This window comes from Prinia subflava, chromosome 1, assembly GCF_021018805.1.
Source record: "Prinia subflava isolate CZ2003 ecotype Zambia chromosome 1, Cam_Psub_1.2, whole genome shotgun sequence".
In the NCBI taxonomy this organism is placed as follows: Eukaryota; Metazoa; Chordata; class Aves; order Passeriformes; family Cisticolidae; genus Prinia; species Prinia subflava.
In genome coordinates, this window is record NC_086247.1 from 101,854,287 (window position 1) to 101,873,825 (window position 19,539).

The 19,539-nt window shown below is 43.4% G+C and overlaps 2 protein-coding genes across 2 annotated transcripts in view; one reads left to right on the forward strand and one right to left on the reverse strand.

The window, feature by feature from the left end:
• Nucleotides 1-16,163, forward strand: part of VOPP1 (VOPP1 WW domain binding protein) — a 68,436-nt gene extending 52,273 nt beyond the window's left edge. The window contains exons 3-5 of the mRNA XM_063405710.1: nucleotides 6,165-6,242; nucleotides 9,075-9,211; nucleotides 11,460-16,163. Of these exons, the coding sequence (XP_063261780.1) occupies nucleotides 6,165-6,242; nucleotides 9,075-9,211; nucleotides 11,460-11,641 (397 nt within the window). The 3' untranslated portion in view covers nucleotides 11,642-16,163. The remainder of the gene's footprint in view (nucleotides 1-6,164; nucleotides 6,243-9,074; nucleotides 9,212-11,459) is intronic.
• A 143-nt stretch (nucleotides 16,164-16,306) lies between these two features.
• LANCL2 (LanC like glutathione S-transferase 2) overlaps nucleotides 16,307-19,539 on the reverse strand; it is a 32,057-nt gene continuing 28,824 nt past the window's right edge. The window contains exon 9 of the mRNA XM_063405697.1: nucleotides 16,307-19,396. Coding sequence (XP_063261767.1) covers nucleotides 19,281-19,396 — 116 coding nt within the window. The 3' untranslated portion in view covers nucleotides 16,307-19,280. The remainder of the gene's footprint in view (nucleotides 19,397-19,539) is intronic.

The following is a 19,539-nucleotide window of genomic DNA, read 5'->3' on the forward strand; positions in this document are numbered from 1 at the left end:
TTGTCAGAGCCTTAAGCAATGCTGTTTCTCTGCTTTGTCCTGTGAAAGAAAAGCCTGCAGCCTGTGTTGAAAAATGGCTGTTTGAGGCTCCATATACTGCCAAAGCCCAAGCCACTGCAATTCTTGCTAGGTTCTGCTACAAGGGGAACAGAGAAAACTTCTAGATGGATATGTGATGGCCAGAAAGCCATGTAGTAGTACCTAACAGACAACAAAGAGAGTTCCTCTGCAGAGTGGCTTTCTTCTTGGGATCTGGGAAGAGAGGGATGGGGGTTATGGTAAACCTTTGGGTAGCAGAAGATTGTGAGAAGGATTGGTTTGATGGGAGCACCTGAGGAAATAGTTCTCATCCCATCAGAAGTGAGGGAGAATTTGCTGTATTATGCTGAGTTCTTGCACAGAGATGGTGTTTATAGGCTCCTCACCTAAAGAGTAATTCAGAAATAAGCCCCTTTTCAGCTGTTGCCTGCTCTTGTTTTTCACATCTGTGTGAAGGACAGGAGCTAAGTACCTTGTCTTGTAGAAGATTTTAGTTGTGTCAAAAGAGACAGGACTCTAATCTGAGCAAATATTGTTTCTGTCTCAGTTGTTTCTACTCTGTAGAAAAAAAATTACCTGACAGCCCTTTCCCTTTTTTTTGTCATGCATTTTCTTGTTAAGGGCTGTGTGATTTACCAAGCACCTGGATAACTATCTCTCTAGTGCTCTCCTTGGTACCAGCAGCAGTGATTTTACTCTTAAGTACAGATGTGCACTGAGGTCACAGTTCCATTCATCTATGAAGCAGCTGTATTTATTATAATAAACTTATCTATTCATACTTATCAGACCTGTGTTTTGCAAGGCACTGTTATTGCATATGCTGAGAGATCACCTTTGCTAATTATAAGAAGAGAAATGCTTTTGGGTGCTGAGAACCTGTAATTGCAGGTGACTGTGGTAGAATCATGTCTGCTGAAAATTAGGCCAAGGAGACACAAATGACCCTAAGACCAAGGCCAGAATACAGATGTTCCCTACGACTCTGCTCCACCAGCCAAGGACCTTGCCTGTCTTTCTGCTCCCCAAGCACTTGAGTGAATGCCAGTGGAAGGATGTGGCTTTGTGTTGCAGTGTCTTTCTGGAGAGAGATTAAGCCACTTGGGACTCAAAAATAGTTACTCAGGTGGGACTCCTGAGTGCAGAGTTGGACTTTCTGTTTTGATTTCCATGTTCTCTGGGCACCTGTAGCAAAACAGATTCCTTGGGATGACCCCTCCATTGTGTGGTGGTCTTCCCAATGTCTTCAGCCAATTGTCTGTGTCTTTCCTTAGACAGCAGTACACTAGTGGGTTTGCTTTGAAGACTGCTTTTTTATGGAAATATGGAAATGCACTTATGGAATGTCTGAGAATGAATAAAAGTTTAAGTAAACTTGGTAGGAAAATAAATCTTTCTCAATTACGGGGAACATCTTCAGTTGATCTTCCCCATTTTTCATCTGTCAGGTCTAAGTCTTGTGGCAGTGTACCTCAGTGACATCACTCCTCACAGCCATGACTTGGAGCTTCATCAGAATTGTTTCCGCTAGTCACTTTGTGATGATTGCCTGCTTTTTCTTTTTGTTTCAAGGCTTATTTGTTTTTTCTCTGTTCAACATCATTGTATCCTGGCAGCTGAGTTGCAAGCAGATTAGATTACTTAATTTTTAAAACTTTTTTTGTCCTAGAACAAGTCAATGCGTATGCACACTTCAGCTGTCTGCTGTTATCTGTTCCATGGGAGCAGACCTGAACCTTCTGACTTTGGGGTCTCAGCACTGAATCTGTCTGGAGATGACTCAGCCTCGGCAGTTCATCCCTTACAGTTCTTATGAGGACTCCTTCTGGTCTTTTGCTCGTACCAATATTAGGGCTGCATCTGGCACTTCCTTAGCTTCATCTAATGCTACTACGAACCCCCAAAATGTTTCCTTTGTATTCTTAGCTTAGGCCTACTGCTGTATTTTCATTTACACAGTCCCTTGACTCCCTTTAGTTTTCTGCTCCCCACTCCAAGACTGCCAGTACTTCTCGTGTTTCAGTGAATCCAAATTTGTGTCATAGAATTCACAGGTATGTGCAGCAATCATTTAACCTATGACTGATATGCAACCTTTTTTTGGAATTCATGTCAGGCTTGTCTTCAGAGCAAGATGAGGTTAGAGATGATGCAATTTACTCTATCTGGTTGTTGATGTCGGACTGTGGTTTTATTTTGCCTGCTCATCCTCTGTCTCTGTGTCTGCTGTAGGGTTTCTGCCACTACATGTGCATTGGCAATTTATGTTTTGTTTCACTCTTCCGAAATACACTACTAATAAAACATCTTAAGCATTAAATCAGGTTTTGGCCCATATGATGCAAAACATCTAGAGAAAAAACCTAAGAATAGTACAGCCTCCATTTCAAAGATGTGGTGGTAGTAGGTAACGCAACTCTTTGGTGCAGCACCTCTGCTAGGAAGGGATTTGTTCAACTGTGTAGATGCAGGTATAATTGGAGAAGAGCTATTGCACATTTCATTGAGCAGCTATTATCCACAGAATGCATGCAAGTAAAGAGTTGGTTTGTAAGGTTTGGGTCATATCATACACCTTTATGTGAAACTCTATGCTTTGCTTGTCCATAAAGGAAGGAAGTTCAATGCCATGATTTAAGTGTGAACCCAGAGAAAAACCTTGTCTCTGTGACCTGACACGCTGTGTAATTTTGCTCTGTGACACAACAGTTCCTTGGTGTGCCAGCTGTTCAAGACATTGGACATGCACATACAGTCCTTTCATTCCAATGAATTATGAGTGAAAAGATGTACCTTCTAAAACATAAATCCCATTGCAGACAGTTTTTGAATGAGAGACGTCTTGAGTATTGATGAAGTTGCAGATTAGCAAAGCAACTAATTGTGTCTTATCCTGTGTCACGAGTTAACTTTTCATCAATGAAATGAACATTGCCCTAGGGAAATGCACTTTTGGGGATCATCACTGGTCTGTGAAAGTGGGAAACTGACTTGAGAAAAGTCTTCTGGAGATGTGTTTAGTCCAGTTCTGATTTAGTCCAGTTCATTCTGCTTCAACTGGCATTGGGCACACTGGTGCTTCCTTGTAAAGCAAGGTCAAAGCATGGGCTCAATTCAAAGATAATGCCTACCAATTCAGTAAATACATGTGCATGTGCTTAGTTATGTTTTGTTTTGGTTTTTTTTAATGAACCAGGGTCTTCATTCTGCTGATTTGCTGTCAGGCAGTGAGAAATAGTACATCAAAGACTGATTACACTGAAGCTTGCATGTTACTCTGTTAATAAGCTGATTTTGTTAACTAATAAATACGGCTTTTGTAAGTAAGTTAATAGTCATGTAAATGTGATTGATATTTTCAGGAGTTGTGTTGTTTTTGCATAGTGCATTGAATCAAGAGCAAGAGATCAGCAGAGCTTTTGCTGTAGCCTGATGGCAGTATCAGCAAATGGAACGTTCACTCTTCCAGTGCTTTTTGGTGCTGTCATCAGGTGCTGGGGAGTACAAACAGCAGCTTGGCATCATCCTTGATTCCAGTCTCCTGCATATGGGTACATGTGTCCATTCTCACAGGCACACAGAGGAAAGCACCTGTTTGGTTTTGTGGGTAGAAAGTGACAAAGTTACCAGTGTCAGATCTTGAAGGGTTGTGGGGATTGTGCTACTGGTTTACTTTCACAGATCCACCTAGCAAATGCACTGCTCAGCCTGGGATGAGCTGGCTCAGAAAGCTTACTGACTGCCAGGAATTGGAGCTAAGATGAGAGACTCCTCCATCCTTTGCATCATTGTTTTCAACCATTTGAAAGTTCAGTCACCTGAAACTTCTATTTGATGGCCTGGTTTTTTGTACGTCAGTGGTCTCAGGAGCTTCATAAATATTCAGCAGCGTAGCCTTTCTGCCTTCCAGCTGGTGCTTTAGCATTCTTTTGCAGGAATAAAAGCTAAGCCACTGAGACTTTAAGAATGGTGCTGACTGGATAACTTTAGGATAAAAAATAGATTGAGGTACTATATTCCTCTACAGATGCTCCTTTAATTTTGGATTGAATGACCATAATTGTATATTTTTAAATAGCCATTTTTTCCCATCTCTTCTGGCTCTGGAGAAAACAGGTGCAAAATAAGCAAGGCAAGGGTTGGCATGGGGGAGGTGTGTGTGCAGTCTCTGTGATCTCTCTGTTTAAGTTTTATTACAGATGAAGCTCTAGGGGCTCTGGGAAATGGTGCCTCCACTGCCTATCCTGTGTGTGATCAGATGTAGGTGTCTGGACTGACAGAGGCAATGTGGGGAGGCAGAGGTAAACTGCTCATGTTCCTAAAATCCTTCTTTTCGTTTTTGTCCTAATGGACTCAAGAAGGGCTTCTAATTTTATGGGCTCTGTTTCTTCTCTGTTTTTCTGGCCCAACCAAGTCCTTGCTGTGCAGCATCAGACAAGGGGGCAAGTACTCATCACCATGGATGAAGTGCTCCAACCAAAGCATATTGAAGAGTGAAGAGTGAAGGGGTACCATGAGCACTGGTGTAACAGAAGGCAGCAGCTTCCAGCCCATTTTGGAAGCAACCTGAATCTGTCCTTGACTTCAGCATATGTCTTGAAAGCTCCTGCTGTGTTGAACCACCATGGAAACATGGAGGAATACTTAATTTCTTGGTCCCAAGGGGACTGAAATTAATGCTGACTTGCTAAGTCTTGTTAGTGGTTATGTGAGGTTTGGTAGCTTTGAGTATGAGCAGTTGTCAGGGTCTTGGGAAGCTTTAAAGAAGAAAAATTGCAGATGAACCTTCAGGTTCAATGACAGCAAAGTGGGTGTTTTTTCTTTTGGCATGAGCAACTTCCTTGGCCTAGGTCGCAAACTGGGTGCCTGAATCTGTTAATGAACCTTGCCATGATGATCATGTCACATCCTCTGGCTTGCCTGAGTAAATCCTACTTATTTGTCATCAGAAGAGCATGTAACTGTTTTCACTTTCAAACCAGCTGATTATGTATCCTCTGATACACAGAGCAGCCTCCTCTGGCCCCAGTTAGAGGCTGAAGCCTATGTGGCAATGTAGTTTCTGAGTGAAGCCTTGTTAATTGAGCGTCTAAATGTGTAATTGTCTGTACAATTATTCAATTGACATGGTTTTAGTCTGCACAGTCATGCAGTTGAGCAAACTGTCCAAGATCAGATGCTTAAATAAATATGTGCATTCTACAAGAAGATGTGAACACCCTTAAAAAGATCAATCCAGTTGTGGTCACCTCCTCTTTTCTTTTTTTATGTGGAGATGCTGATCTGCTTATTTTCATCCCAATCTGTAACATACCATAGATTCTGTGTTAACTTGGTCCTTTTCCTTACTAAGTAGGCTTCATTGGTGTGGGAATAGGAATTGTTCAGAGGTTGCTCTAAATGTATGTGCTTGTTTTTCATGAAGTAGTGCCTCGTGCTCACAATGATTGATGCTATAATACCTTTAAAAATGCTGTAATGCTGTAATACCTTTAAAAATGTTCTTTAAAAATGTTTAAAAATGTATGAAATATTAATTTGAAGTGTGGGGTTTTTTAGAGGAAAGGCTGCTTTAATAATGGGAGTTGTTGGCAGTTGCAGTCCCTTGCAACTTCTGAGAAGAAAAAAAGGACATAAAATTTGTAAATACTGGTACAGTTGGAATTTTCTCTGCACTCAGTGGTTTCTCGGCTTGGAAGGTGCTGATTTCAAAAAAAGGGTGATCTGGCAGTTTTGTTCTGGCAGTTCTTGTCTGTCCTAGTGGATAAAACTCCAAGCATCTGTTAAGGGTCTGCAGTGTTCATTTACTGTGAAAGAAAACACAGTGATACTGTTTGTCTTTATAACTTGTCCTTTCTTGTATAGAATTGAACACCATATTTGATCTTTTTGAGGTAGTTTGACATTAAGTATAAAGGAAGGTAGTTTCAATAACATGGAAAAAGTTCCTGAATAGGGATAGAGCTGTGCCATGTATGTGATTGACAGCTTTATCCAGCCAAGGGTAGTCTGTTCTTAAAATAATGCTTTGGTCGGGGATGTGAATGGTGTCAGAGTTGGGGATGCCATTTTAATCTGAGCAACAGCCACTCCTCTAACACCCGTGTCTCTTTATTTCTCTGCAGATGTCGCTCCTATGAGGATTGCTGTGGCTCAAGATGCTGTGTAAGAGCTCTCTCTATCCAGCGACTATGGTATTTTTGGTAGGTCCAGGGCATTTGGGAATTTTGTGTTTGTCCTCGTGTTGTTGGTTGGACTTAAATCAGGATATTTGTATTTGTCTTGGTTTGAAAGACAGATATCTGCTAGGAAGGGGCAGGACCTCCCTAGAGATGGAGAATTCAAATCCCCTCCCTCCAAATTATTCCAATTAAAAGGAAAATTAAAGGAGCTTTCAGGCAGAGGTATGGGGGTAGGAATAACAGTTCTTTACTAGTATATATGACAAAACAACAAACAAACAACAACTACAGCATCAATAATAAACATAACCAAGAACCTTGAGGGCTTTCTTTTACAAAAGCCCAGAGCAGTTTGATCTGGGTGCCCCTGCAGGACTCCGAGAGGCCGAACTGGAAGGAAGGAAAAAGTCCCGGGCTGGTGGATGAGATGAGGAGCTCTGCGCTGGCAGCTGGAACAGCAGGGGTGTCCCGGCAGGGCTGGGCAGTGCAGGGCTACAGAGTAGCAGGAGAGCCTCAAAGGTCCGAAGAAGCAGCGGCGGTGGGGGGAGGCTGGAGAAAGCGAGTTCAGGATTCCCGGGTACACGAGCAGATGACGATAGATTTCCCAGCACGAGGCAGAGGCAGAGGGCAGCCTGACCGTCCTCCTCGGCACTGAGAGCAAGAGTGCCTCCCCCTCCCCCAGATCTGTCTTTTTGCCTTTCCCCAAAGCTCATCATCTCTCCCCTCTGAGGGACACTCCCAGGGACTCAAAAACAATAGGTGTAGCCTTGTGCTGCCATATCCCTCAAGCACTCTTTTTGTCCTGACTAAGTAGTCATTAAGGCTTCTTGGAAACTTATGGGAAAAAATTCTGTGAGAAGAGGAAAAAAAAAAAAAAAAAAAAAAAACAAACCAAATCTAACCCCCAACAGTATTTTAAAGTACAGTAGGTGCAAGTATGTAGGAGAGTGTAAGTGTACATAAAAATGCACGGATTTTGTTTTTTTTTCTTACAAAATTCTCTTGATGTGGCAAGAAAACACTGAAAAAGGAGGTTAATCATGTCAGGCTGACCTTTCCTGCTTCTGCATTTTGCTGCTTTGTATAAGCAGCAGTTCATTTTTATCCAGATTTGCTGAATTCTTTATGCCTGTCCCAGCTACTACCAAGCAGCAACATTCTTCTTTTTTTTTGGGGGGGGCTCAGTTTTAAAAGGGGATCGTATAAGTAGGATTGTGCTTTTAGGCAGTGTTTAATACATTCTTCTTGCCAGCTGAATTAATGCTTCAATTAAAAAGGAAGAGAAATACATTTATGACTATGAGGATTTCACTGGAGATGACAGCAAAGGAAAAGAAGGCAGAAAGATTGAGCTTGTGAAACCAGTAGCTCAGTAATCTGGATAAAGCTTAAACTAATCACTGTTATATGCGTAATGAAAAAATAAGGTAAATTCCTTTTGGAGTGGAATTTAAGAAAGCACCTGAATAAAACCTTATCATTTCAGTTGAGAGAAAGCAAGGACTCTCCTAGAAAACCTGATTTCAGGCTTTTTAATGTGGAATTTGAAGACTGATTAAAAAAAAAGCCTTCAAAACTGAAACAAATAAACAGTGAAAAACAGAAGCCTGATGTATACTATAATACAGAGATTTCCCAAAGCTGACTGTGGGATTTCAGTGTACAATCCTTACTGATATAAGTGAAGAGCTCTCTATATCAATCCCTGGGGTGACGTTGTAAATCTGTTTTTCTGTTCAGAAAAAAATCCTTTGCAGGAACACTGCCAAAGGGGAATGTATTAATATTGGCTTAGGGAAAAAGAACCTCCTTCTGCTCTCATTTCTAATGTAGAAACAAGAACAGAGTTTGAGCCTTTGCATGAAATAACTCTTGCTGCCATGCTGTGCCACACTCTTCCTCTCAGCCACCCAGGAATTCTCCAGAGATGAGCATGGTGTGTAGGCTTGCCTCTGGCCAACTTCTTTCCCTTCCAAAAAAGCACAGTTGTCATTATCTTCCAGTAAAAGGCCATGAAACAAGACGGCAATTACAGGCAGAAGAACCATTCCTATTTACAAGAGCTTGCATGAGTCACTGGAGTGTCTGATAACTGATCAAGGAAACACAGTGAAAGCTGCTGTCTGAAGAACAAAATCTGATGTGCCCTTTGCTGCATGTTCCTGTTCCCACTGCACCAGGGCGAGGAAATGATGAGGATAGTTTAGTTAGCTTGGAAAAGATACTGAGAGAAGGAGAATGGTAGCTAAATTATGTCTTTTTCATGGATAATGTAATATCCCATGTAGGAAGCACAAAGCAAAGTTTGTTGCCATCAGTACTAAATGCTTCAGTCTTCTTGCTTGAGTGTAAGTTCCAGCTACCGTATTTCCCATGGGAGATGAAATTAAAATGTTGGGTTAATTTATGAATATCTGAGATTCTTCTCTTAATGGCAAATGCAGAATAGTATTCCTCTCTCTACTCCACAAACATCCTGAGCAGCCTAGGTGCTGTAAGACTGGGGCCTGGATCCAAGATGTGCCGTTTGAAACTGTACTGACCTGGAATTTCAGTTTAGCATCCCAGTGGCCAAGGTCAGGTGTGAACCTGAACTTTTGAAAACTTCAAGTGTGTTCTACTTTTGGGTTACATGCCAGAGAACATTGACAATAGTACCAATCACTGAAGATGTCCATAATATATCCATAAGTGCTCCATGTGTGCTATCCCAAATGGCAGACCTTCTCTCAAGAGGCAACCTATTTAAGAAACCCTGCTAAAAGTTATAGGCTGATGTATTCTCACTGAACAGTCTGGATTTAAATGCTGCCTGAACGTGCAGGTTCTGACTTCCCTCTTCTTTTTGCCTAGGTTCCTTTTAATGATGGGAGTTTTGTTCTGTTGTGGAGCTGGTTTCTTCATCCGAAGGCGGATGTATCCTCCTCCATTAGTAGAAGAACCTACCTTTAACGTGTCTTACACCCGACAACCAGTCAACACTGCATCAGGTCAGAGACTGCTCATACAAGTTTCACTGCTTTCTTACTTTGGCCAAGGCACTAAAAAAGGGTGGGGTTTGAGCTTTTGTTTCATTGGTTTTTGGAAACTGCACGATTTGTACAAGGGATAGCACTGCACTAAAGCATGCAGCCACCTCCTGCAGTGAGTGATGTCTTCAGCCTTTCCAACAGCGTAATTCAGCTGCAGTGTACGGAAGAGGTTTTGAAACACACAGAATGGCAGAACTTTCAGTTCTGTTTTGGGTCCTGATACCTTTACACGTGTGTGTCCATGCACGGAAGGAGGCTAGCAAGCGTCTCCCTTTGCAGTGTAGACGAAATGATAGGTGTCCAAATTCAACAGTCACGGGAAGAAAGAGTTCTAAATACAGTTGATAACATCTGGCAGAGGTGAAGGAAAGCCTAGCATTTTCTTCCAGTCTGGCCATCTTGCAAGTACTTTTGATTTGCCTTCAATGTTCCATGCTGTCGTCTTTCTGTGGCCAAGTGATCTTTCTGCCCTTGTTAGTCTGATTGCTGTCTCTCTGGCATGTAATAACTGTGAGCATCAGAGCACCTACCTAGTGAGGGCTCCTCTGGCAAAATTGCTTTCCAAGTTTGTAATTTCTTCTCCTCTGGTAGCTAGTTCCAGTTGGGAACTCTCCTAGATCTAAATGGTTAAAAAGATGTTATAGACACAAACTGACTCTTCAGTCACCTTCCTTGTTTAAATCCTAAGGTTTTTGTTTGGGCTCCCATTCTGCATCTGTTTTTCTCCTTGACTGAACAAAGAGTATTTTTCAGCTGGGGAGGAGCCAATCCAACTAGACTAATATTTTTAAGACTGAGAAATAGCCTTATGTGAACAGGTAGTGTCGTTGTCTGGATTGATAAACACCAGATTTAAATTTAGAGCACACTTTTACTCTTTCATGGTGCTTCATGGAACATAAATTGTGGGCAAACACAAAATAAGCACAAGCTCTTTGATGACCTGATTATGGCACCTGCTTCCAAACTGTTACTGCTGTTACTTAAAAGCTTTGGGCTCTGAGCTAATCTCACCATTTATTTTATTTTTTAGTTTTAGTTTTTCTACTGTTCTAGAAATATTTAACCACAAAAGCAATGAGAATTAGTAGTCAAGCAAGTTCCCATTTTTGACTAGTTATTCTTCTAGGTTTGATACCAGTAGCCAACTCACTGTTGAGATGGAGCCCTCAAAATGTGGCTCATTGTCTGTGTCCTCCTTCCCTGTAGAGATAGCAGTAACATCTTGTACCATTCCAGCAGCATCTGCTGGAAAATGCTTTTCTGGGAGCATGACTGGAAGAATGGAAGGGTAAGATCCCTTAGAAGCTGTGTCATTATAGGAAACACAGACTGCCACCAAAAGAAGCAAACCTGTTGTTCAGCCATGACTATTTTCCTAGTCCATCTTTATTTAAACAGACAGAGAGAAAGAGAAAAAAAAATTAACTTGCATCTTGAGATAGTCTATGACTTCAGCTGCATTAAGTCATCTTCCACCACCCACTGTGATGCCTGAGGAAGGTTACACACCAGCTTTGTTCTTACGGCAGCAATCTGTGTTACTCCTTATGTGTCATAACCAAGGAATTTTGTGTTTGGCCATACACTTCCTTTCCTTGTCCTGCAGGTTCCGACGTCACTTCCTAAATTGAATCTATGCAAAGCAATCTTGTCCCATTGTGTTAGCCAGCAGTAACTGACTACAGCTTGGCTCTTTGCTTCATGCAGGTTCACCTCTAAACTGTGTTGTGCCTAGGAGGAAAATTATCCATCTGAGGTTCACTCTGGCTTATCAGCAGATCCAGGACACCACAAAATAATCTCTGAAGTCCTTTTGTAAGACTTGACACCTGAGTCAGGGCCACAATAAAGACTCCTTTGTCCATCTGGTATCCCACACCTCTCCTCTCTGCTGACAGAAAGCTTTTCTGTCAGAGCAACTGGACAGGGCTCACTGTTTTCCCTTTCAAATGGTAGCTGCTTGGGGCAGCAGTGCCCTTTGTTTCCCTGCGTGATTTCCATTGGATGCAAACCAGAAACTTTGGTAGTATCTAAGAGGTGAACACAGTCCTGCCAGTCTGTTTTTTTCTGGAAGGGAGAAAGATACTCCTTGTCTTTGCTCTGATGAACACTTTGAAAAACCTTGTCCAAGTATGCAGAGCACAGGCCCTGGGAGAGCACAACCTGATGCTTTTGCTGATACCTTTTCTCTCCTTTCTTTCAGGGTCACAACAACCTGGAGTGCCGTATTACACAGATCCAGGTGGACCTGTGATGAATCCCATGGCTATGGCTTTCCACGTCCAGCCCAATTCCCCACAAGGAAACCCGGTTTACCCACCCCCACCTTCCTATTGCAACACACCACCTCCCCCCTATGAGCAGGTGGTGAAATCCTCCACGTGAGGACTTTGGCTCTCTGACCTGACTGTATGAGAAGAAGGTGCAATTGCAAAATGACCAAGATGGAGGGCACCTGCCCTTCTGAACACTTGCTAGTTTTCCAAGTCCTCTCTCCTTCCCTTCCCTGCACCTTTCCTCATTAAAGTTACTTGCAAAGGGGTGATTTTTAAATTTTTTTTTTCTTTTTTTTAGTAGAAGTGGATTTTTTCTTTGTCTTCAAAATGAGAGAAGTTGTCTTTGTAATGCTTTTAATGGAAACCTGTATTTAAAACCTGTATGTCTTTCTCTTTATTTATAGTTTGTTTCAATCAAGGTTTTAATTGTGTCATGGCAGTTACTGATAGCAGTTCTTGCAACCCCAGAGTGACATGCAGCCTCCTAAGACCCCACAGCAGAAATTCCCTGAGCTAAGGGAAACAACAGAGAAAGGTAGAAGCAGCAGGGCAATGATTTTACCAGAAATTATGACTACTATCTTTTGCTTTTACAATTTTCTTTTACAATTTAGTTCTCATGTGTAACAGAAAGATTCTCTGATAAAATTATGCTCTAGATGCTCTATTTACTGTGACTAGAGTACCAGTGTTGGTTGAGTTGTGGCAGAGGCTCTGCCAAATGCCCTAGAAAAGAGGGAGTTGTTACTTTAAATGATGCATCAAAGATTAAGGACTGGGACTTGAGTGCTTCTTGTCCATCACCTGGACTTTGCCTGTGTGATCGGCATCTTGACCTCCCTGGTTTTACCAGTGCTGAGATTGTAAGACACAGAAAATGACCAACAGATTTTGGCATGGGAGGAAGATATTACAACCTCAGAGCTACTTGTGCCTCTTGACAGAACAGTTAGAAACACTGAAATACATGAGGTTTTTCTTTCCCTAAATTGGAAAATATTTATAGTAAGAAGGAATGCAAGCATAGGTACAAGTTTACTCCTTTTGGCATTGATGGGAGTTTAGTCTCTGAGAAATAGTATCTTTCATTATAGTCTTACTGCTGCCACAAAGAGTACCAAGTAAGCTGTCATCTTAGGTGACAGATCTGTAAATCTGCTCTCCTCTCTAGGTCAGAAAAATAATAATTTTTGGGACAGTTTCTTAATAGCATTCTTCGACATGATGCACAGATGGTTTGGCTTTCAATATCTCTTAGCTCTTCATGCATTTTGTTGTGAGTGCTCATGGCCAACCTTCTAAGTGGCCACAAATGAACATCTTCAAATAAACACAGACGCCCTTTGCATGTCAGGGCTCTCACAACCATCCATGTCTAGCAAAAATTTGAAGTTGCTCTGAAACTTGACTTTGTACTAATGAGATCTTCTCCCTTTGTGCATATTCAGACATGTCACTGAGCAGCGGCAAAAAGAAGATGCCATTGCCTCCTGCTGCTGAGGGACCTGCAAAAATAACATAGCTGAGGGTTAGGAGTACTATGTGGTCTCTTGGGTAGCAGGTGAATGCTCCTGTGTGACGCCAGCATGGGCACAGAGGTCTCACTGAGGTGAAGACCTGTGTTGCACAGGGAGCCCAGGCTTTATTGTGCTGTTGTTCTGTGTCAGTGGCTTCTGAGAACTTGTTTCTAGGTGTCAAGCTGGATTTGCAAAACATCCCTTTTGCTGTGAGTGTAAGTTTCTAACAGAAAAACTTGTAAGGGCCACTGTTTCTGCTGGTGGAGTCAGTAGCTGTCTGGAGCAGAGCTAGCACTGGAGGAGTTCATTCCTGCATACCCGACTTCAGTGAAATTGTAACCAAGGCTTTCCCTTACTGTGCATCATAATAACACACAAAGGAAAGTACTTCTTTGTGTGCAGTTTTAGGCTTGAGGGACATTCAGATAACAAAAAAGTATATTTTATAGATGAATACGAGGTCCATCTGCACATTTCAACTATATATATTTTCTAAATTAGCTTGCACTTGAAGTGTAAAAGCTGTGTATGTTACTGAGTATGGTTGTGTTTACAGAACATCATTTTTTAAAAGCAATTCTGACCTTTTCCTGGTAATAGAAATGGCAACAGACCTCATGTTAATAGATGTTGTTAAGTCCTTTTATATTATGAAATGTATCTATGACAGCTGGCATTGTCCTGGACACATTGAATAGAAGCCTTTGTACAGTGAAATTCAACTTCAGGTGAACTTTCCCTGAAGTCTGGCTTGTTTATTTCCTAATATTGATGGATGACACTACCTCGTACAACACAGGGAATTCTCTGCTAGCAAACTTGCTTGGTCTTTTCTTGAAACCATACCATCTGCGTGGGAATCCATATGCATTAATTGCAAATTGTTTACGTGCCTTTCCTCTAGTTGCTTTGGCAATTCCAACAGGATTTTACTTGGCAGTGGTGATACCCTGGGAGCTCCCAGCTGCTGCAGCTTTGCTAATGTGAACTTCCCCATGGGGGTTTGGTGCTTTATCTGTTGGGATTTTCTGGGTGCAGCTACCGCGTCCTCTCTCAAACACAAGAGAGATGTGGGTGCCTCACTGCTGAGGCAGGGTGGTTTGACTGCAAAATAAGGTTGGTTGTCACGGCTGGGAGCCCTGGGGATGTGTGCGGCACTACCCTGCCCCTTCCCAGGAGCACTGGACCAGTGTGCAGCTGACTCCCAGCTGGCCTTTGAGATCTCCCCATCTACCTCAGGAAGGTAATTTTTGTGTCTTGGTCCTGTCTCCTGGTTCTTGCAGTGAGGTTTGATACAGGGGTTAAACTCCTTGACAGGACTTGGCCAGAATGGAGATGCTCTAGCAGAGCCACTGAACCTAGGTGGGGAGCCGGGAACATGAACAATGTAACCCCTCGAGATCCTTTCTTCAGTTGTGCATCCCCAAAATGTGTGTGGTGTACCTCTGAGGAGGCAGGGACCAGGCAGGGAAGGACACCTCTGCCTGTGACCTGGCAGTAGGAACAATGAGAAGGGGTCCTCCTGAAATCTCCAGCTACTCTGCTTTTTGACAAGAGGCACCACCAGGGACTCTTGCCTGTAGTTCTGGTGGGGCCTGTGTTTATCACTTTGGGAGGTGATAATGTGACAACTTTTTATGATTTGTGGGTGGGGTTTTTTTGGGTTTTTTTTTTTTCCTTTGGAGCGTCTGTGACAGTTCACACTGCTCTAACAACAAACAGCTAGGACTGTATTTTCCAAAAAGGTACTCAGACCATGTGAAGAAGCAAAGGAGATATTGTTTCCTCTCTGCTTTAAAAAAACCCAACTCCAAAACCTCAGAAAGATTAGCTTCATATACATATATCCAAAACATCACTTTTTGGCACACAGGTCAGCCAAGAAGCTGTAACACTTTTTCAGATAGTGACGCCTATCTTCTTTTTCTGATCTAACATTGCTAATTGAGTAGGTGAGTCAGGATGCATTTGTAGACCCTGTGGCTGTGGAAGCCCTCCCCTCTGACGACGCCCTGTCAGCAGGAGCTGAGCTGCCTTACAGTTTGTACTATTTGGCAGGGAAACGACTACAGAGACACCACGCAGGGCAAGATCCAGCATGAGACAGCTTTTACAAAGCAACTGCTAGATAATAAGGCAATTAAAGATGAGAGGTGCAACTGGCAGCCACTGTTCCAAGCTGCCACGTGCTGCAAGGTGAGAGGGACAGCAGACAAGGCACAGGGAATAGTGACAAGCAGCTTTGCCTTCCTGCACAAATCTCTTATTTTAGCTTTATGCAGTGAGAGAAGTCACAAGGATGGATGTCTCTTTACCTGTCCCACTCTGCTTCTCTCCTGCTGCCTGCCTAACCCTATTTTACCTAATAGCTACAAGCCATAATCCACTTGTAGATGCCAAGGAGAAGCAGTGGTTTAAAGTCAGGTCCCTGTGCACAAATCACAGTGGCCCTGACTGTGAATTGACATGAAACAAATGAAAACATAGGGGGAAAAAAGTGAAGAGTTTCACTAGGAACGTCTGCTGCACCAAACACCCTGCTGGACAGGGCTCAGGCAGCACAGTGGTGCCTAGCTATGAGGTGACACAGCACACGTACTACTTCTCATGCATCTCTCGTGTGCTATTTAGATGTTACAGATCTGCTGTGCTAGAAAAGCCCCAAAGGAGTTACCCACCTACACCTGAATTAGTACAGTTTATCTACAGACCAGAACTGGTCCTCTCCATCCAAAAAAAGCAGCGGTTGTTTCTCTTAGTGGCCAAGATGGCCATGAGTGATGCAAGGGACTTGGTGAAATAGAAATACTACCCCTTGCCTGCAGCATGCTTGATGTTTCCTTCTGTTGAAGCCTAGCTAGAGGAACATTTCAAACTTCCTCAAAGCTCTGGGAAACAGCTCTTACGCAGCTGGACAGAGATTTCATACGTGTGTTTTAAAAACCAGTTCATCCTGACTCTGGCTTTAGCTACAAAATCTTCAACAGGATCTGTGTGGACACACAGGAAAGCAGAGCTTTGCACTAAGCAACATACACTAAAAATCACCTGGGAGCAGCAGCAGGAAAGACACCTGCAGTGCTAGGAAAATGTGAAGGTTACAAAAAAGCAATCTGTCCTCTTTCTGGCATGTGTTTCATCCTGCAGGACTCTGAGATAGGGAAGCAGCTCAGCAGTCACAGCAGTGGGACAGCTATCACCACAGTGGTGGAGGGAAGGAAGGACAACCACAATGAAGAAAAAATCAGACTCACAAATTAACCACCACATAGCTTAATCTTTACTAATAAAGCCAAAGAACAAAACATCAGCATTTTTTTCCTCTTTTTCTGCCCAAAGAGCATTTCCATTTTTAACACTATTGCTTTTTGCAACAGGTGGATTATTACACATGGACAAAGCAAACCAGGGAATATTAAGACATTTTCTACATTTGTAGTTTGATGTCATTTCTGAAGACAATACCTGGGTGAAATGCACTTTTTCACCTTCACACTGCATCTTTCCTTAAGGGGCCACCTAGATAGCACAACGCTGTGATGAACAGAAAGGAGGAGCCACGGGGAAAGTTACGGCGGGAAGATGAGGCAGATGCACTGTCAAGACACTTCCCAGCTCAATACATTTCCAGTCTTACTCAAGTCCAAGAGGATTCTGCAGAGAAAGGTGGTGGGAGGCCTGGCTGTGGTACAGAAGAGCAGGTAGCTGACTTGCTCATTATCTTGATAGGCACACTCCAGCAGCTTGGGGACCTCTCACCATTCAGCTGTGCTGAGTGCGTATATAACTGCACATTTTTACAACTAGCAGGTTTTAATTGCCTTTAGGCTCCAACCAGCCAAACTCACTTCTCTCAGGAGCCATTCCAAGCACAGTAGCCAAGGCCAATATGCATATAGTCACTGAATGAAAAACCTGCCACCTGACCCCCTGGTTAAACAGTACATACAACGGAGGCTTAGGATTTGCCAGGGTGGACAGTGTTCACGAGCAGTTCCTGTAAATGTGGTGAGCCCTCTCCCTGTTGACATCCAACATGCTCTGCAGCCACAGTGGAGGGGAAGGAACAAAGAGGTGGGGACTGATGGGAAACAGGACCAGAGGTGGCATCTACCTCTGTTACTATTTCTTTGAGACTTCCTGGGCAAGTTTCCTCCCTGCCTTTTCTATGGGTGGGAGCAGAGATCCACAGGCTGAAGAAAGAAACAGAATTAGCTCTTGGCATGGAGGAATCTCTCATCGAGAGCTCTCTGCTGGTACACTGTGCATTGCCTCCAGGACCAGCTCTTCCTGTTCCTTGCTGATCCCTCACATTAATAACTCCCTCTGTTTCTCACTTTCTGCTGCTCTGCTCCTCTTTGCTTCAGCCCAGCTGCTTGCCTTGCAGCATTCCCTGCTCTCACTGCCTTTCAACATTTTCCCCCATCCCTGGCTGTACAGATTCAGCTGGGTTTGTTGCTCCCACCTCAGCTTCTGCCTTTGCCAGAGGGATAGGAAAGTCTCTTCTGCTGCTCCCATGTTTTAATCCTACCTGAAAAACCAGCAGATGAGCTGCTACACTGTGATGTTGTTTGTGTATGACTGTGCTGCTGTTGTCCAGCAGAGCTGAATGGGAAAATTACTAACATCTCAAGGGATTTGGGAACAGACACTGGAATGCACTCAAGGAAGTCACCTGCAAGATGACAAATCGACAGATTTATGCAGAAGCGACAATGCACCTCCAACTCCAACCACAGACCACAGACAATGGGACTCAGCAGATGGCCCACAGGTCACAGATATCCCCATGCATGCCCAAAAGGTCAAACTCCACACTCCATCTGTCACGCTTGCACCCCACAGAAGATACCGATTAAAATCAGCACCTGGAATGACAGAGCACAAGGAGACCTGGGGAAGAATGACTACAGAGCCTGGGTGACTGGGAGTGCGCTACACTTTAGGTACTACCTGGACACATAAGCCTGTTCTACAAGTACTCCGAGTATATCCCACTTCGCCCAAACCAATGCCCTGATACTCAGGAGCACCTGAAGGCAGGTCCAGGATTTCACAACCCTACCACAGGCAGAAGCAATGCACTAGCAGCAGTTAAGATTTTGGGAAAAGAGATTTTTCTGTGTGGATTTAAAGATGAAATATACTTCAATTACAGCCACTAGCAATGGTTTCCATCTTGCTCAATAATCTTCTGCAGCCTCCAAAAGCAGCTGGTATTTTTCATTCCTGTACTACTACATGGGAGGGAAGGGCCTGGAACAAATCACCACTTTGGTTCCCAAGTAACAATCATCCTGAGCTACCTGCATGAGAAGCTTGCCCTGGCACTCTCCCTTGCTCATCTGTATGAGAGGCTGCAGGACAGGTTTATTCCAAATCGAGGTCCAGGAAAGAAGCAGCAGTTATGCTGTCCAGGTTCTGCTGTTGGTGGCAGAGGGAGGTTAGTCCGAGTGACTCGACCTGCGGTTTAAGCTCATAGCATGGGATGGGGCTGTGCAGCAGTGGGGAGAAGCATCTCCACCCTGCTATAAGCACCTAACACACTAACCAGCTGCAGGTATCAAAGGGATCCTCTCTCTTAAAGAAGCCTCCCACAACAGCAGCAAAAGACAAGTCAGATCCCTTCCAACCTGCTACGTTTCTGAAAATGGAAATGGCCTCATGGCTCTTCATCAAAACAGGCTGATCTACCAGCTTAGCTTGTAAGGACTGTGGAGCAAAAGGCAGAAAAAAATGAACATAGAAGCGTTTTTCATCTCTTTTTAGAGCTGCCAGCACACCAGTGAAGCTGGGCACCGTCCTGCAGCAAACTCTCTCTGCGGGTAACCACGCTTCAGAAAGCAACGCTGCTCTTGTGAGTCATGCACGAAAGGTACAGGACAGAGATTCACACGGAGACCAGCTTTTGGCTAACAACAAAAGACTCAGATCAACACACAACACCAATAAACGTGCAGAGCATAGCAAAGACCTGAAGACGACAAATACAACGGAAAAGAGGAAGTTCAAAACTTGACTTCTCTGGTCCTACATCTGAAGGTGTCACTTTAACAGAACTTAAGTGTGGCTTCTCCTGTTCATGCTCTAATGACTTCATGGCCCTTTGGGGCAGGAGGAGTGAGAAAAGGGCTTTATCCATCTGTCGGTTCAGCATCAAGTTGGTTCACTATCAGAGGCACTAAACAGTCTCATCTCTTTTGGCATCAGTTTCCTTTCAAAATGATGGGTTTAGCCGTCCTGTTCCACTTTGTTTTCCCTCCTTTGAGGTCTAAGTTCAAACGCTGGAAACTGGGAAGTCTCTGGCACTGAAATGTCGGAGAGGAAGTGAATAGCTCCAGCCATGCCTAAAACATAACAAGAAGGAGATCTTGGTGCACATTAAAATAGCACAGCTGACAGCAAAGGCAACATCCATCTGAACACCTCCCTCACTAGGATCTTTCTTTAAAGAGGTGAACTTAAGCCCTATGGAAAGGCAAGTTCATCT